Here is an 18,102-nt window from a genome sequence, read left to right on the forward strand (position 1 = left end):
GGCGGAGGCCCGGGCGGGGGCGGGGCGGGGCGGTGCGCCCGGAGCCCGGAGCCCGGCCCTGCGCTCGGCTCGGCTCGGCTCGCCTCGCCGGCGGGCGCCCTCGTCCCCCCAGCGGCACACCATGGACGGGCTGCCCGGCGGTCGGGCGTTGGGGGCCGCCTGCCTTCTGCTGCTGGCGGCCGGCTGGCTGGGGCCCGAGGCCTGGGGCTCCCCCACGCCCCCACCGTCGCCCGCCGCGCCGCCCCCGCCGCCTCCCCCGCCGCCCGGAGCCCCCGGCGCGCCGCAGGACACCTGTACGTCGTGCGGCGGAGGTGGCGGTGGCGGCGGTGGCTTCCGGCGGCCCGAGGAGCTGGGCCGGATGGACGGCGACTTCCTGGAGGCGGTGAAGCGGCACATCTTGAACCGCCTGCAGTTGCGGGGCCGACCCAACATCACGCACGCCGTGCCCAAGGCCGCCATGGTCACGGCCCTACGGAAGCTGCACGCGGGCAAGGTGCGCGAGGACGGTCGCGTGGAGATCCCGCACCTCGACGGCCACGCCAGTCCGGGCGCCGACGGCCAGGAGCGCGTCTCGGAAATTATCAGCTTCGCCGAAACAGGTGGGTCCTGCCCTCCGGGAGGTCGGGTACTGCCTGTCCCCCCCCACCCGCCACCCCTTCTCCTCCTCCTTCCCACTCCCGTTCTTCTGCTTGCGGGCTCTGGCCGCCGAAACCGCAGCCCGAGCGCACCACGAGCGCCCTGGGCTCCCAGCCCGGCCGGTTCCACCGTAGCTCCGCGTGCTCCACCGGCTCGCCACCCTCCCTCCTCCTTTCCCAGGCTGCAGACCCCTTTCCTGCTCCTGGTGCCTGGCCACAGCCACCGCTGAGCGCGGGCCCTCCGCCCCAGGTCGCCCCAGCGCCTCTGGACGCGCGGCCCCCTCCCGGCAGATGCGCGCGGCCCTGGCTCTGCGGGCGCTCGCTTGGCGATTGCCTAATGTTTTTGTTTCCCACGATCGGAGTGTAGGCTTAGGCGAGTGGATGGAGATGTGTGTGCTTGTTGATATACGTGGGCCGGAGGAGCGTGTGTGCGTGTGTGTGTGTGTGTGTGTGTGTGTGTGTGTGGTGTGTGCGCGCGCCTACCCGAGAGGCCCCCGGGGGTGCTTCCACCGGCTGAGCGGGGCGGGTGCTCGGCAGCGTGGGCTTTGCCAGGATTGCTGAAGCCTCGCTGGGGAGAGCTAGGCAACCTCTTCCGATTGTGTGGGCATTAGAATCGGGCGGAAGGCAGGCTTCTCAACAGGTCCATCATTTACACGGAGAAAAGACGCTGCTCCGGGGACAGCCCCGTGCCTCTGGCCTCGCCTGGCAGCGGGCACAGTCCCTGGGTCCGAAAGAGAACCACAGAGTCCCTAGTTAACAAAGGGCAGGACTGAGTCTTGGAGCCCACCCTCCCTCAACACATATACATATGCACACTCCCGGCCCTAGACTGCAAATTTTTACCAGATAGAAAGCCAGGAGGGAGAAGACATCTTTTAGAACTTAGAGAGAGAGAGAGAGAGGAAAATGTGTCTGTGTGGAAATGCTGCAAGTGCCTTCGACTTCGCTGTCCTTTTCAGGACTTGAATGAGCCAGGCTGGCTTTTGTGCCTGGAGCTTGGCCCCATTTATGCCGAGGGAACTGCAGAGGAAGGTCGCAGAGGGGGAAGCCCCGTGCAGCTGGGGGTTGGAGGTGGGGGTGGGGAAGAGAGCGGCTGTACCCCTGGCTGCAAATGTGCCCCTCCAGGCAGCGTCAGACCCGCACTGATGCCACTTGCTGATGAAAAAGGATGAAAAGTTTTGCATGGCCGGATGTGGAGAAAAGCAGAGAAAGACAATTGGAGACGAGGCTGTGCTTAGAAAGACCAGCATTGCCATTTCGCCCAGTCTCCCCCTCCGCCCTCCCTACCCCCCAGCCCCAGGGGGAAGCTCCGTGGAACAGTGAGGAGGTTTGGATTCAAAGGTGCTCCCCTGGCCCCTGGGGTTGCAAATGCGACGCCGGAAGGTCGAGGAGGCCTTTTGGTGTCTGTGGCACAGAATGCCAGCAGGGCTGTTATATTTCGGGTCCCATTGGCGGAGCCAGCCTCTTTGACTTTATAAAAATAACAGATTCAGGTCACAGGCAGCTCGCCCAAGACCGGCTTCTAAAGACTAAAGCTTTTCCCCCTGGTTTCAAAGTCAGATGGTAGTGTTATTAGGAGGGGTCAGGCCGGGCCTGAGGAGGGGACTGGGACCTGGCAGGTGGATGGGTGTGGGAGTGTGTTGGTGTCAGGTTTGATGAAGCCAGTGGTGGCCAGCAAGTGGCCTTGTTGATTCCTCCTGCAGAAGGGGAAGAAAGGAAAGTGGAGGGTTTTTTTTGGGGGGGTGGGGGGAGTGGAATGGGAGGGTTCTCAATTGCAGGAGTCGGTTCTCAGCTGGTGCATCCCAAGTTCCTAGTGAGCCGTGTGACTGAGGAACGCTAATAGCCCAGGTCCCTGCCTCGCCTGGAGGATGCCAACCGAGCTCTGTTCAGGGACAGCCAGGGTCTTGTGAGAGCAAACTGAACGCCCAGGCTTGCATGTCCCATACTTCTACCGCCTCCCCAAGCTGCTCAGAGCAAGGACTGTGAAGTTCCCAGCCTGCGTGGCAAGGGGACCGGCCGGCTGGCTGGCTGGCTGGCAGTGGTAGTTCCAGCGGAGGGGTTAGAAGCAGATCCTGCTTAGGTAAACACAGAAGAGAGGCAGTAGGTGGCTCAGCTCGGTTTTGCAATGCCTCGAGTTAAGCAGAAGGAGAGACACCTAGCAAAGCACCCGCCCCCTCCTCCCTGCCATCCTGGTTTTTTTGTTTTCCAGATTTCACAGATACCCATAACAACTTGTTAAGACCTTGGCCTCCTGACAAGTTCCTCTGTTGAGCTTTGAGGCTTGGTGGGCCAGTCTCCAGGGAGCCCTGGCCTAGGAGAGGTGAGGCAGGGTTTTGATTTTTTTTTTTTTTAATTTTTGAAACAGGCCCAGTCCCCGCAGCTGCAGCCTGGGCCAGGTTTTTCAGTGGGCAACAGTTTTCTCTGCCCTCCCCAGGTGCCAGGAGCTGGAATTGTACCGGTCAGTAGCATTGCCCAGCTGTGTGGCAAATACGCAGGGTAGCGTCAGGCAGCTGAGAGAGTTCATTTCCCCTTCTTCCTCCTGCTGGTTCCCAATCCTGTGGCCTGGTGTGCCCTTTACCCGCCCTGCACCCAGGACGAACCAGGCCTGCTCTGCTCTTGTCTCCACAGATGGCCTGGCCTCCTCCCGGGTCCGCCTGTCCTTCTTCATCTCTAATGAAGGCAACCAGAACCTGTTTGTGGTGCAGGCCAGCCTATGGCTCTACCTGAAACTGCTGCCGGGCGTGCTGGACAAGGGCAGCCGGCGCAAGGTGCGCCTCAAGGTGCACTTTCAGGAGCAGGGCCGGGGTGCCCGCTGGAGCGTGGTAGAGAAGCGGGTGGACCTGAAACGCAGCGGCTGGCACACCTTTCCGCTCACGGACGCCATCCAGGCCCTGTTTGAGCACGGTGAGCGACGACTCAACCTGGACGTGCAGTGTGATGGCTGCCCAGAGCTGGCTGTGGTACCTGTGTTCGTGGACCCCGGTGAGGAGTCGCACCGGCCCTTCGTGGTGGTGCAGGCGCGGCTGGGTGACAGCAGGCACCGTATCCGCAAGCGAGGCCTGGAGTGCGACGGGCGGACCAACCTCTGTTGCAGGCAACAGTTCTTCATTGACTTCCGGCTCATCGGCTGGCATGACTGGATCATTGCGCCCACCGGCTACTACGGGAACTATTGTGAGGGCAGTTGTCCAGCGTACCTGGCTGGGGTGCCGGGCTCTGCCTCCTCCTTCCACACAGCTGTGGTGAACCAGTACCGCATGCGGGGCTTGAACCCTGGCCCTGTGAACTCTTGTTGTATCCCCACCAAGCTGAGCTCCATGTCCATGCTGTATTTCGATGATGAGTACAACATTGTGAAGCGTGACGTGCCCAACATGATTGTGGAAGAGTGCGGCTGTGCCTGATGCCGCTGCCGGCCCAGGGAGGGCATGGAGGATGGGGATCCCCTGGGGTGGGGTACACTGCTGCTGCTGCTGCTTCCAGCCACTGGCAGGGTGGGGGTGCTGAGGCCTGAAAGCTTCCCCCAACACTCCCCACCCCCAGCCCGCAGCTTTGAAGAGCAAGCAGCCGGAAGCGGAGCCAACAGCCCTCAACTGACTTGCAAGACACTTGCCAACGCACATGCAGACACGCACAGCCGGCCGCAGCCTCCTGCAGCCCAGCCGGACGGAGATGCGGTGACAAACGGCAGCCTAGCTACCCCTGGTTCTTGGTTGGAAGGAATGGAGGGGATGGTAGTGGGCAACCACCAGCCCCACCTGCTGACCTGGCTGCCTGGAACTGCCCCCTCAGAGCACACATGAAAGCACAAAGATGGAGACCCGGAGGGAGAGGAGAAAGTGCAGAAGCATATGCACCGTGGGAGCCTGCTAACAGGCAGGCAAGGGGCTGCCTGGTTCCCTGGGAGTGTGCCAGGAGAGGCCTGTTTTATTACAGCCAGAGGTGGCTCCTAGTGTAGGCTTGCACTCCACCTGGCACCCTTAGGGCTGCTGCACCAGGGGCCCAGGGAGGACACAGCAACCTGTTAGAGACCATTTGACATTTGTCACTTGGGTCCCTGCTGTGACTTAGAGAGGGGTGTGTGTGTGTGTGTGTGTGTGTGTGTGTGTGTGTGTGTGAGAAGGGTGGGGAGGGAGAGAAAGCAAGGTCTTAATTTGATGCTTTAACTCCAACCGGTTGACCAGGTCATCCATGCTAGCTGTGTAGTCACAAAGGGGACTTTGCTACTGGCTAATTGACTTTTTAAGTTAAAAAAATAATCTGATTATTCTATATGAGAAGAAACAAAAGTTGCAATCTATGCCCTTCACCAGGGGACATTCCTCTAGGGCTGTTTGGGGGGAAAGGGTGGGAATGGCTACCCAGGCTCAGAGGGTGAGCCCAGGGGAAGGCAGTGTTAGGAGGGGGTGTGTGGCTGGGGAGGGGCCACCACTTAAAGGTGGGGGTGTTCGTGCTTGGGCCCCAACCACCAAGGACTGATTGTGGATGTAGTCCCTGTCCACCTGCCCACTTGCCCGTCCATCCGCGTGCAGCCCTGCCTGGTCGCCCGTGGTGGAGCCCTTGCTGACTTACGTGTGCTCAGGAGCGGCCGCTGGCAGGGCAGCACGCTTGGTCGCGTGCCCTCCAAGTGCCACGTGAACTATGCAATTCCAAGGGTTGAGCCACACACTAGGCGAAACTGGACTCGTATGACTTTTTTTTTTTTTTATATTTTTTATACTTGAAATGAAATCCTTTGCTTCTTTTTTAAGCGAATGATTGCTTTGAATGTTTGCACTGATTTAGTTGCATGATTAGTCAGAAACTGCCATTTGAAAAAAAAATTATTTTTATAGCAGCAAAAAAAAAACCCACAAATGAATACAAGTTAAGTGTATTATACATAATTTTGGAACCAAAGAGGCCAACAGATCAGTTGTAATTTTTACTAGGTGGTAAGGCCATCTTCTGTGAGGTGGATGTCACAAACAACCCTTAAGTGGCCTGCCTGTGTTTTCAGGGTATAAGCAGATTTTGTTTATTCAGTTTGATGTGTCTTTTCCATTCTTACACACCCAGAAGGTAGAAGAACAAGGGCGATGGTAGAAGGCAGGTGTGTATCCTTAGTTCCCATCTTTATGTTTATTTAATAAAGCTTCTCCCTGTAGGTTCTGTTTCATAATAATTTAAAACCAAACGATGTGCCCGTAGACTTGGCTGATAAAGTATTTCATGTCTGTGTACAGTTCAAGAAAATAAAAGACAGAGTGCCATGGGCTTTCTCCCTTGTGTGATGGTGTCTGGGGCTGTGTGGGGGGCATGACTCAAAGGTGGGGTGGGGTGAGGTGGAGGGTAGAGGGCATGGCCAGGTGTCCCCAGCTCCTGGCCGGCTAGCCGGGAGAGAGGCACTTGGAAATGTCTGGTGAGCTGGGCAGGAGAACGAACCACAGGACGATGAGCAGATTCATGGATTCGTTGTTCCAGTCCCGACAATGATGATGTTGTACCCAGGTTGCCTCTGTTACCTTGGGAAAGTTCCCTTTAAGCCCTTGGGGGGTGTATGAATGATGTGGAAGGCTAGAGGCCCCCTTCCCTCCAGGCTTCCCTCTAGCGGGTGGGTGGGAGACGACCATCACCCCAAACGGACTTGGATCTCTTGGGATCAAGACTTGTCCTTTCTTCCTGGGGGGTGGGGGGAGATAAGGGGGAGATAGGGGTTACTCAGGGGTAGATCAAGCTGGCGGTGGCAGGGGGGTGTTGTAAAAACAGCTGCAAATTCTTCTAGTCTTGTTTGCCCAGAGCTGGGAATCAGGTGCTCTGTGAATCCAGGGCCTGCCCGAGGTTCCAGTGTATTTGCATGCAGGGGCCACCTGTGTCCCCAGAGGGTTTCCCAGCTCTGGCCTTGCAGAGGGAGGCCTCCAAGGCAGGTGCCAGAGCTACTCTGAATGCACACCACTGGGCTTTGGTCTGAATCAGGGCTTTTGTCTGCAAAGTCATGAAAACAGCATCAAAATGCACAGGCCAAGAAGAGAGTGGGGTGGATCTCCCAGTACCCCAGTGGATCCAGTCTGCTCTGGGTGCAGACTCTGGGAGGGCCTGGATATCATGCAGTGCTGTGGTCTGCAAGGCAGGGTCGGTGTGGTCCCTGAGTGGTGCCGAGCTGCCCCGTGCTGGAGTCTGGCTGCCTTGGGGCACCTGCTGAGGGGAGGGTGCAGCCTCCCAAGTCACCTGCAGTTGTGCTCTGTCTTCTGCTACTGCTCTCTCCCCAGTGGGCCCAGGAGAGAGGATCCCACCTCGCTCTGAGGGCACGCACGGGACGCGGGACCCAGGCCACTCCCTGTTACTCCATTCTCAGCACTACCTAGTCCTGAGTCCACCCTCATCCTCCCATTACTATGCCTGAAGCCCCCCTAGGCAGGGGTCATCCTTGTATGAGCTACAAACCTGCCTAGTACCCAGCAATGGGACTGGAGACCTAGATGGAGTCACTGGGGAAGGGGGAAGGCAGCTCCTGCTCCTGCCTCCCCTTCTCCTTCTCTTCCATTTGCTAGTCAGCAGACGAAGTAGCTGGTATCAGAGGTCCTGGTCCATGTCCATTTAGCCATGCAAGGGATGCCTCGGTACTAGCCATAGGCTGGGAACGCTGTTTAAAGAGGTAGGGCCAAACCCCTGATCCACTTGCATCTCAGGCTGGCCCAGTGTTGTGCCAGTGAAGGGCCCTCAGCAAGGTCCCAGTGCATCTGTCGGGTTCTGCAGGGGCTGCTGAGTAGGGTGGGGCCTAACGGTAGGGTGGTGGACAACATAGTCTAGCTGCTTGGAGTGTAGACAGGGTAAGGCACAATAGTATGCTGGGCTCTGTGTGTGTGCTGGTCTATGTGGGGCTTACACTGCAGGTGTGTGTGTGTGTGTGTGTGTGTGTGTGTGTGTGTGTGTGTGTGTGTGTGTGTGAGTGTGTGTGTGATGTTGTGTGGCACCAGGTTGCAGGTATATGTATGTATTGGGCTGAGTGGGGTGTGGGGCTCACACTGCAGATGTGTGTGTGTGCTAGGCTGCAGGGGTGTATGTGTGTGTGAGTGAATGTCTGCTGGGCTCTGTGTATGTGCTGGTCTATGTGGGGCTGATACTGCAGGTGTGTGTGTGTGTGTGTGTTTTCATGCTGTGTGGCACCAGATTGCAGTATATGTATGCGTTGGGCTGAGTGGGGTGTGGGGCTCACACTGCAGATGTGTGTGTGTGCTAGGCTGTGTGGCATCAGGCTGTAGGGGTGTATGTGTGTGTGAGTGAATGTCTGCTGGGTGTGTGTGTGTGTGTGTGTGTGTGTGTGTGTGTGTGTGTGTGCTGGGCCATGCAAGGCTCAGTCCTGGCAGTACAGGCATGCATGGTATGGGTGAGAGGGCACAGGCGTTCCTGTCCTCAAGCAGGGGTGCTGCTCCTGGAGGTCCTACCCTTAGTGACCAGGGCAGTGGCTTGTGGTATGTTCAGAAAGTTTGTGGAAACTGCAAATTATGAAAACACTGTGCTTGGGTTTCAAAAACATATTTTGTGCACTAAGATAATTGTATCACTTTAGAAAACTTTTTTTAGGGGACAGCTATGTGTCCCAGTGAGTTGAACTTGTGCCTGGGTTGCCTCCATTCCATAACAGAGTGCCTGCCACCGAGTCCTGCCTTCTCTCTGTCTCTGTGCTTTCAAATAAAATAAGTTTTTGAAACACACATTTTCTTTTATTTGAAAGAGAGAGACACAGGCAGAGAGCTCCTATTGCCTGCACCAGCCAGAGCTGGGCCAGATTGAAGCCAGGCACTGGGAGCTCCACCTGGGTGTCCAACACGGGTGGCAAGGACCCAGGTACCTGGCTTATCCCCACTGCCTGTTGGGATCAGGTGCACAGCTGGGGACTTGAACCCAGCGCTCTGAGATGTGGGTGTCTCAACTGGCATCTTCCCTCTAGGCCAGAAGCTGGCTCCGAGCTTATCTTTTATTTTATTTATTTTAAAATCTTTTTTATGTATTTGAAAGGCTGAGTCACAAAGAGAGAGAGGGAAAGACAGAGGGAGAAAAAGAGATTTTCTACCTGCTGGTTCATTCCTAAAATGGATACAATGGCTGGGCTGGGTCAAGACCAAAGGTAGGATCCTGGAGCTCCAACCCAATTTCCCATCTGGGTGCGGAAACTCAAGCATTTGGGCTATCTTCTGCTGTTTTGCCAGGCATGTTAGCAGGGAATTAGACTGAAAGTGGAGCAGCCAGGACCTGAACTAGTACTCATTCAAGACGCTGGCAGTGGCAGCTTAACCAGCTGTGCCACAAAAACATCAGCCTTTTATTCCATTGTTTTCCTAGAGCTTTTTGAAGTGCCCTCTTGGTGTTTAACATGGACCAGTGCTGACAGGCCTGGTACGCTCAGAGTCTGTGATCACCCTCACCCCAGCAGCTACGAGGCAGCTTGGGCTGGTGGGTACAGGTGCAGGTACGCTTCGTGTGGTTTTCCTAGCCCCTGCTGTCCTGCACTGACCACTCCATGCCAGGAACTCACCATGGCACCCTGCAACCTCAAGGCCAGAGTGCTCTGAAAGTGGAAAGGACTATTGGGCATTTAGCATGGGGTGGAGGTGGGGAGAGTGGAGTGGATACATTGTTGCTGGGGACTCCAGCATGAGCCAGATTTGAGGACCTGGAGATGGAGCCCCAGCTCTGCTTCTGATCCAGTCTCCTGCTCTTGCACAGTCTATACAGGTCATAGCCTAACCAGTTGGGTCCTTGCTATCCACGAGGGAGGCCAAACCTGAGCTCTAAACATCTGGCTTCAGCCTGGTCCAGCTCTGGTTATTGTGGGCATTTGGAGAATAAACCAACAGGTGGAAGATAGCTCTTTCTCTTCTTCTCCCATCTGGTCAATCCTTCAGTCACTCAACAAACATTTCCTGGGTGTTTGCTGTTACATGCTTGAGGTTCCAAGGATCAGTTTAGTTCTCCCAACCACCAGGCAATGGGAGATGGGAGCAGGTTTCATGATCCCATTGCATGGATGAGAAAACTGAGGCCAAGAGTGAGGGAGCCACATATCCTGAGAAACTTGCATGGCTCCTAAGTTGCAGACCTGGGGTTTTCTGCTGGGCAAGACAATGCCCTCGCAGTCATTCACTGGCTTCTGGGTCCATGGTGCAAGAGCAGAAAGACAGGTGTTTGCTGAAAGTAAGTAGACAGGAGACAGAAAGCTACGGCTGGGCCCCTGGGCACCCATGGAGAAGCAGGGGATGATCTGAACTGCGTTCGATCAGGAAAACCGCAGGTTGCCTCACCACATCAGTCCAGCCTGGACAACTTCTTAGTATTCCTATTTATAAAACAGACTATGACAGTGCTTGCCTGCAGGGGTGTTGTAAAAGTTCATGAGAGCTGTGAGCAACAGGGCCGGGCCCCAGGGTGGGTTTGCTGTAGCTGTTTTCCAGTATGTTCTCTGTGTCAGGAAAGGCACTGGGTGCCCCACCCTTCCCCTGGGAGCTCTCTTCCAGAGCATGCGTCTTGCATTCTCAGTTATTCATGCAAGGAGTATTCACAGAGGCCACAGTGATGGTGGTAACTGCCTCAGATACCGTGCTTCCCAACAGCTGGCTAATCTCCACCTGCTGGGCAGGTGACCTGTGACCACTGAACCGGGAAGGAAGCTGAGTGTCTCACAGCAGGTGTCATGGCCATTCAAAAGGAGGGACCGGGCTCAGGGTCTCCTCCTCCTCCCTATCTTGCCCTTCAGTGCTCCCAAAGGAGCCTGGAGGAGGGGGTAGCCTTGAGCCCTAGAGGGCTAGGGGAATGAGAGGAGCAGGTAGGAGTGAGAGCCGCTGGCCATGTGCTGGGGAGCCTCTCAGTCAAGCCACTTCTCCCCTGACCCATTTGGTTCCTGGGGTTGGGGATGTCAATTCCAGAAGCAGGTTACAGGTCCACTTTGGGAGTTGTTACACCTGGAGGCAGAACAGGGCCGGGGTTGGTGGTGTGCACCCAGTGGGGTTTCATGAGAGGGTGGGATTTAAACTCCTTGGGCTTAATCATGGCCTGGGAGTATGTAGAGGCAGAGAGGAGACAGAGAGGAACAGAGGGGGAGAGGTTTCCGGAGCAAGCCTTGACCACGTTCTTTTTTTTTTAAAGATTTATTTTTTATTATTTTTTCATTGGAAAGGCGGATATACAGAGAGGAGAGACAGAGAGGAAGATCTTCCATCCGATGATTCACTCCCCAAGTGAGCGCAACGGGCCGATACTATGCCGATCCGAAGCCAGGAGCCTCTTCCGGGTCTCCCACGCGGGTGCAGGTTCCCAAAGCTTTTTGGGCCGTCCTCGACTGCTTTCCCAGGCCACAGGCAGGGAGCTGGAAGGGAAGCGGGGCTGCCGGGACTAGAACCGGCGCCCATATGGGATCCCGGGCGTGCAAGGCGAGGACTTAACCACTTGCGCCACCGCGCCGGGCCCGACCACGTTCTTTCTCTCCTCTAGTGGAAAGGATGCAGAAGTAGAGAGACAGAAGCTGGTGGGGATGTTAGTAGGAAGGGATCCTTGGCCAGCTCATAGTTCTCTCCCTTGGGCTGTGCCAGACTGCCACATCTCCCTTCCCAGAGCTCCTGTTCTACCCTCTGCCTTCCTACCCAAACTTTGCCTGCTCTGGTCAGCTCCAGAGACCACGTGGGGCCAATTCCAGGCCTGGTGTGGAGGGAGGGCTCTTTGTGGGAGCTAGGTTTATTATGCTTGGAGTTGCCCCCTCCATACACTTCAATCCCATGTAAATGTGGGGCCTGTGAGTTGGGAGAACAAGTGAGGCTTCAGGGGCCCCAGGAGGCTGAGGTCAGAGAGGCATGCACTGTGGGAAATACCCGTGTATGAATCCGTGGGACATCATGCCTCCCCTGTCCACTTGCAGGGAGTTCAGGACTGCTGGAAGCAGCACTGGGGCCTCCATGGGCCCCAACCTGGCTCCTAGAGCTCTAGGGACTCTTCTATTCTCTCAGTGAGGGGATGGGGAGTAGGGAATCTAGGCCCCATATCCAAGGTGGCCCAGCTCTGTCAGTGTTGAGTTATCCCAAAGCCAGGGACCAAGAGCCAGGAGGTCCAACTGGGTCTCCCATGTGGGTGCAGGAGCCTAAACATTTTCTGTTTAGGTCATCTTCTGTTGCCTTTCCAGGTACATGAATGGGGAACGGGATTGAAAATGGAGTAACCAGGACTTGAACAAGTACCCTATGGGCTGCCAGCACCACAGGTGGAGGCTTAATTAGCAATGCCACAGCAGCAGTCCCACTGCTCTCGCTTCTGTGCCTTCCAAGCATCCTCTTTTCTACCCGTCTAGTCAACTGTGAGTCACCCTTCGGGGCTCTGGGAAAGAACTGTGAGTCTTGAGGCATGGATTATGCTTCCCCTGCTCTTGCCTGCATGGTTGCCGGTCCGTATACACCTGTTGAATCCATGGGGAAAAGCTCTGTGACTGACTTTTCTCACTTGGGAGAGCCCCCATGCGCTACTGTGATTCATGGAAAGGACAATGAGAGCCTCATACACCCTGCTGCTGTGGGCATGGGCCATGCCAAGTCAGCCACATGGGTAGCACTCCAGGGCATGGCTCCGCCCAGGCTACCCTGTGTTCCACCCCCTCTCCCCCCACTGGGAGCGTGTGTGGCTTGTCACCTGAGGGTGTCTCGGGAAAGCTCCGCTTTAATGAACTAGTCACTGAGAGGCGGATTGGCTCATATGGGGCCCTGGTGCCTGGTGGATGACTGGCACATTAATGAGTGCCAATTATTTCTGCATGAATAATTCATCTCTAGCAGGGGACAGAGGGGTGGAAGGTCCCCAAGCTCACCAGTCACCTGAAGCTGTTTCCGGCTGGTCCCCTAGGGTGTGAGGAGGGACGCCTGGGGCAGGGGGTTCATTTATTCCCGTGGGGCTCCCAGGCTGCCTGGAACTGGGGGTCAGAGTGCATTCCAGTAAGAGGGAAACCACGAGCCGAAATAGGGTAGTGCTATGTCATCTTGGATGCTGCTCTTATCGGCAACGCTGCCTGGCATGCAGGAGGTGCCCAATACTTATTGAGCAACAATCTCATCCCGGCCTTGCCAATCAGCTGCCACATGACCTCAGGCAAGCTCTCCACCTTCTGTTACTTACAGATTTCTCACTTAAAAGTGAGTGGACTTGGGTGCCATCTGTGCCCATAGTACAGGGCCAGAGTTTGAATGCCAGCCCCGCTTCTGAGTTGCTGTCCAGCCTGGGAGGCAGCAGGTGGTGGCCCCAGGAGTTGAGTCCCTGCCATCCACTTAGGTGACTGAGACTTGAGTTCCTGGCTCCCCTATCAGGCCTGGGCAGTGAGTCAGTGGGTGGGAACTGTTGGTCTATGTCTCTATGAATAAAAAGAAAAGTGAGTGGATTGCAGAGTGTCTCTGCATTTGTGGGTGGGGTTTTCCTAGGGCTCCAGGAGCAGTCAGAAGCAAGCCCCTGGGAATGCCGTGGATGTGGCAGTGTGGATGGGGATGGCCACGGCTGCGCACGGTTAAGATCTAAGAGCCATAGAGAAAGAAGCCCATCTAACAAATGGGACCACTGAGGCCTTAAGGCTAGTGCAAACTCACCTAGTGGCCTGGATCCTTGCTTGCGGGAGAAAGTGGAGAGCAGGTCACCCAGGTGCAGAGAGGTTGGGTCCCCAAGGTGTCATCCTCACCTGCATTGTGATTTTTACGCATGCATTCTCCCAGTCCTCTAGGGTGAGAGCTAGCACTTTCTGTCTCAGGGTTGCAGACTCCTGCTGGTCCTACCAGGGCCTCCGGGGTGACCATGGCCATCCTTCAGGGCAAAGCAGAGACCTGGCTCTGGACTTGTTCTGGGAAGTAGATCCAGGGTGCTCCAAATTTGGCATGCTCTACCATGTCCTGCAAGTCTTCTCTTTGAACAGGTACTTACTGATAGAGTGGTGAACTAAGCTCCTCGGTACCCAGGTCCAATGCCCTCTTGGCTTCATGGTCAAAGGCATTCATGTTCTCTTGTAGCTAAGGTCTCCTCCTCCAGGGATGCCCAGTTCCATTGAGGTGACCAGGCTAAACAGAGTCCTGGAAGCATACCCTGTGGCCTCATGGTGCCACCATTGTCCGGTCTAGAACAGGGCTGAATGAATCAGAGCCAGCAGGCCTGACCCATGAGCTGTGCTGCTTTTCATTGCACATCTTGACAGAGGAGTTCTAGCACATGACACCAAAGTTATACCTGGCCTTCATTCATTGTCTGTAAGTCAGCTTTTATTAGAATCCAGTTACCATGTTCTTCTAGGTACTTAAAAAAATGCATTGATTGGTTGATTGACTTGAAAGGCAGAGTGGCAAAGAGAAACGGAGTGAGAGAGAATCTTCTATCTGCTAGTTTACTTCCCTAAATGGCCACAACAACCTGGACTGGGTCAGGCTGAAATCAGGAGCCAGGAGCTCCACTGGAGTCTCTAGCATGGGTGACAGGGGACCAAGCACTCTGGCTGTCTTGCACTGCTTTCCAGGGCACTTTGGCAGGAAGCAGGACAGCTGAGGCTTGAATCATCTTTCCCATATGGGACATGGGCATAGCAAGTGGTGGCTTAATCTGCTCCATCACAACACCAGACCCTCATGCACATATTAATTGGGACAGAGACTGGTGTGGTCTACGAAGTCTAGGATATTTGCTGACTGAGCCTTTCTTGGCTGGCCGGGAGTCTTAGCAGACCGCTTGTAGCTCCCTCCCTCTAGCCTGCGTCTGGGAGACCACCCCTGACTTCCATGAGCCTGCCACAGCGGAACCTGACCAAGACCACAGCAGTCACCTGAGTATTGAGAGGTGCTGTGAGCCAGTCTGTCCCAGCCACCTGGTGTCTGCAGAGGTGGGCATGGCCCCTGGGGTCCTCCTGACACCCCAGCTTGGGGCAGGATGGACTCAATCATGGGAAGCAGATTAGCAAACCTGGAAAAGAGCCACTGTTGGCTGGAATGTGGGAGAGATGGGGTTCCCTGGGCACCATTAGAGGGAATGAAAAGACGGGAAATAGAGTCACTATCTGATCCAGCAAATTCTGCTTGTGGGTAGACATTCCCAGGGGGATTGAAAGCAGTGTCTGCACACATATTTGCACACCCATGTTCAATAGCAGCCAAAAGCAACCTGAGTGTTCACTGCCAGACACATGAATGTCCACAGGAAGGAATATTAGCCACGAAGAGGAGGGAACTCCGGGTGCCTGCTCACTGGTGTGCCACTCCTGGCCATGGCACTCATCGCACTCTCACACTTCATTATCTGGCACTCAAGAGGCTGTTGTGGGAAGCCACAGGCCCGAGAGGGGGCTATCAGGGAGGCCTTCTGTAGGAGGTTGTCCCTGAGCTCAAACTTATAGGACAGATGGGAGAGTCAGCCAGGAAAGGGCACTAGGGAACAATGTTTTAGGATGGGGATTCAGCAAAGTCCCCTAGCAGGTGACTTGGATCTCTAGTGCCCCCTTTTGCTCCCCAGATGTCCCAGAAGGCCAGCCTGCTCAGGAAGAGGCCCCCGACACTCCTTCGTGTCCATGCTTGGGTTCCATGCTTGGGTCCCACATTCCCTCTTCAAGGTCTGGAGGACTGGCCCCATGCTGCCTCATCTAGCTCTCTTGCAGAATGCTGATGTCAGAGTGTGCTTCACATGGACACCCACACTGACTTAATCAAATGTGTGGCCTGGCAGTAAGGGCCCCTGCAAGCAGTGTATGAGTTCCTGGGTTCATGTGTCAGTTCCATACCCAATCCCAGCTCCCTGCTCATGGGGACCCTGGGAGGCAGCAGGTGATGGTTCAAGTAGTTGGGCCCACTGTCACCCATGTGGGAAACATGAACTGAGTTCCCAGCTCTGGGCTTTGGCCAGCCCCAGTCATGGTGAGGATTTGGGGAGTGAGTTGGTGGGTGGGGGCACTCTATCTCTCATATTGAGAAAATAAATTCTTTGCAGGTGGTTTTATTATCATTGATCTAAGGTGTTTACACGATGAGAATCAGGGACACATAGAAAAAAGAACAGTAAACAAAAACTCACCTGTAATTGCAGGAACCCAAGGATGCTGAGTTCACCTGTTGATGGACTTGCACACAGAATAACTGTATGAAAGGAGGACCCTTGAAAAGGTTGCAGGAAGCATACTTCCTTGTCTTTTCACTTCATTTCCTATGAGTCTTTGCAGTGCTATCATACATGATGGTTCATGCAGAGCTGAGCTTACCTGTTCATGTGACAACACAGGTAGGCATCTCCCCCACCAAGCCACCCACCTGGGATTCTTTGAAAGGAGCATTTTAGGGGCTGGCACTGTAGCATTGCAAGTTAAGCTGCCAGCTGCAGCATGGGCATCCCATAGGGGTGCTGGTCCAAGTCCTGGCTGCTCTACTGCTGATCCAGCTCGCTGCTAAATTGTGGGGAAAGCAGCAGAGGAGGGCGGGTCAGATGCTTGGGCCCATGAACCCATGTGGGAGACCCAGATGCAGTTCTAGGATCTTGGCTTTGGGTTACTTCAGCCCTGGGGAGTGCATTAGCAGATGGAAAATTTCTGTCCCTCTCTATAACTCTACCTCCCAAATAAATAAATAACTTTTTAAAAAAGAGCTGTCTCTTCATTGAGGACCCTTTTTCTACTTTGGGGTATTTTAAGGCAGTTGTAGCCTACATAAACAATGCTGTGATGAACATCTCCTGTGATGGCGTTATTGACCAGGTGTGTTTGCTCAGCATCAAGAATGCTGCAGTAATGGTGAAGGGAGACACCCCACTGGGCAGGCCCTGGGAGTGCCTGTGAACAGAGCTTTGCAAACACACGTGTGACACAGAACCCCCAGGGCTAGAGATGAAGGCATCATGCGTGGGTGAGGTACTGGGGAGCCTGCACTTCCACTCAGCTCCCAGGTGGGGCTGACACAGAGAGGAGAACCACAGCTCGTTTGAAAAGTGCCCCATCCCCACCAAGTCCCCTCGTCAGACTGGACAAGCTTCAGCTGATCAGGCCTTCCTCCACTCTTTGGGCTTTCCTGTGGAGTTGGGCGGGGGGGTGCCCTGGCAATTTGCTGCTAGTATCCTCTGCCCTGCCCCCCGCCCTGCCCTCCCTATTGGCATTACCAAGTGGTTCCTAACTCTGAGCTGCTGTGGAGTGTGGCAAGCTGACAGCATCTGACCTGGGCCAGCCTTCCAGCTCCTGGGATTCACCTGTGCCTGCCATTTGGCTGACAGTTATCTTGGCACAGCAAGAAGGGGACCTGAATCCAGCAAAGCCAGGGGTGTGTGCAGGACCCAGACTGGAGGTGGCTGAAGCTAGGCTGGGCTGGCCCTGTAAAGATGCACAGGAGACCCTGGACGGCAGGCTGGATGTATGTGTGCACACATGCATCATGTGTGTGTGCATGGAAATGGGAATTTTGGATGCCGTGTATGTATCGGGGCAGGTTCCAACCCTGTTACTCTGATTGTGCAAAGGGCAGGGGTCCTCCCAAAAATGCTGCCCAAGCAGACGACTGGCCACTGCAGGAGTGGGTAGAGGTGGGGTGAGGGAGATGGCTCCTGGGGGTGCACCCTGAACGCTTGTGTAGAAGGTCTTGCAAAGACCCTGCGCTTGGGTCCCTGGAGGCACGTAAGGACCCAACTGAACCTCTTCCCTGGGGAGGCTCAGAGTCACTGGCTGACCTCACCAAGGTCACACAGCCCCTGTGCCAGGAGCCTGGATAATCTCGGCCAACAGCCTCAAGGCCACGCCATGGCCTGGGGGGCTGTTGGAATCTCTCTCGTCCCTCCCTCTCTCTCCCCTCTCCTGCCTTTCTTTTGTCACTCGAGAAAAATGTGTTTGAATATCACCCAAGGCCTGCTGTGCCCTCAGAAATTCCTAGCTCATGACAGTGTCCTCGTGGGGGCCAGGGGCCCCCTGGGCTGTCGCAGGGGCTGCGGGGTAGGCTGTGGTGATGAGCTAGTTCCGAGGTGGAAAAGCAGAACTAGATCACCAAGCCCTGGGGGAGGGCTGGGGCTGGCACAGAAAAGAGTGAATTTCTGCAGCAGCAGTAACAGGCATGGGGCGGGTGGCTTCCTGACATCCCGGACTGCAGGTGCCTAACTCCTGGGAAAGTAAGTTCAGGCAGGTCCCAGGGAGAACCAGAGGCAGCTTTGCAGGCTGCGGACTGTACATGCCAGCTGCTGGTCTGCCTGTCTGTCCATCGGTGTTACTCATCCAGCCCCTGAGTCACCTCATCCCGAAGATTCTGTTGCTCCTGTCCTCTTCCTGGAGCAGAGCGGAGCCTCAGAGGTGGACCTGAGTCACTTTTGCCATCTGGGACCCGCCTAGTCCAGGAAGCCAGGAAGCACCCTAGGGCCTGATGGGGCCAGCTCCTGCGCATCTGCACACCTCGAAGCTTGCAGGCTATCAAGCTCCAAAGGGGCCAGAGTGAGGGCCCGCGAGGGCTGCACTGATGAGGCGGAGCTTGAGCCC

At 55.6% G+C, this 18,102-nt stretch overlaps 1 protein-coding gene across 1 annotated transcript; it reads left to right on the forward strand.

Annotated features, from left to right (window-relative positions):
• The first annotated feature begins 121 nt into the window (after positions 1–121).
• INHBB (inhibin subunit beta B) lies at positions 122–4,039 on the forward strand. Its single transcript, XM_040979177.1, has 2 exons — positions 122–599; positions 3,264–4,039. Exons 1-2 carry the CDS (start codon positions 122–124, stop codon positions 4,037–4,039), a joined length of 1,254 nt encoding a protein of 417 aa, XP_040835111.1.
• Positions 4,040–18,102: the final 14,063 nt, after the last annotated feature.

This window comes from Ochotona curzoniae, unplaced genomic scaffold, assembly GCF_017591425.1.
Source record: "Ochotona curzoniae isolate NIBS_2020 unplaced genomic scaffold, NIBS_Ocur_1.0 contig_3037, whole genome shotgun sequence".
NCBI classification, from domain to species: Eukaryota; Metazoa; Chordata; class Mammalia; order Lagomorpha; family Ochotonidae; genus Ochotona; species Ochotona curzoniae.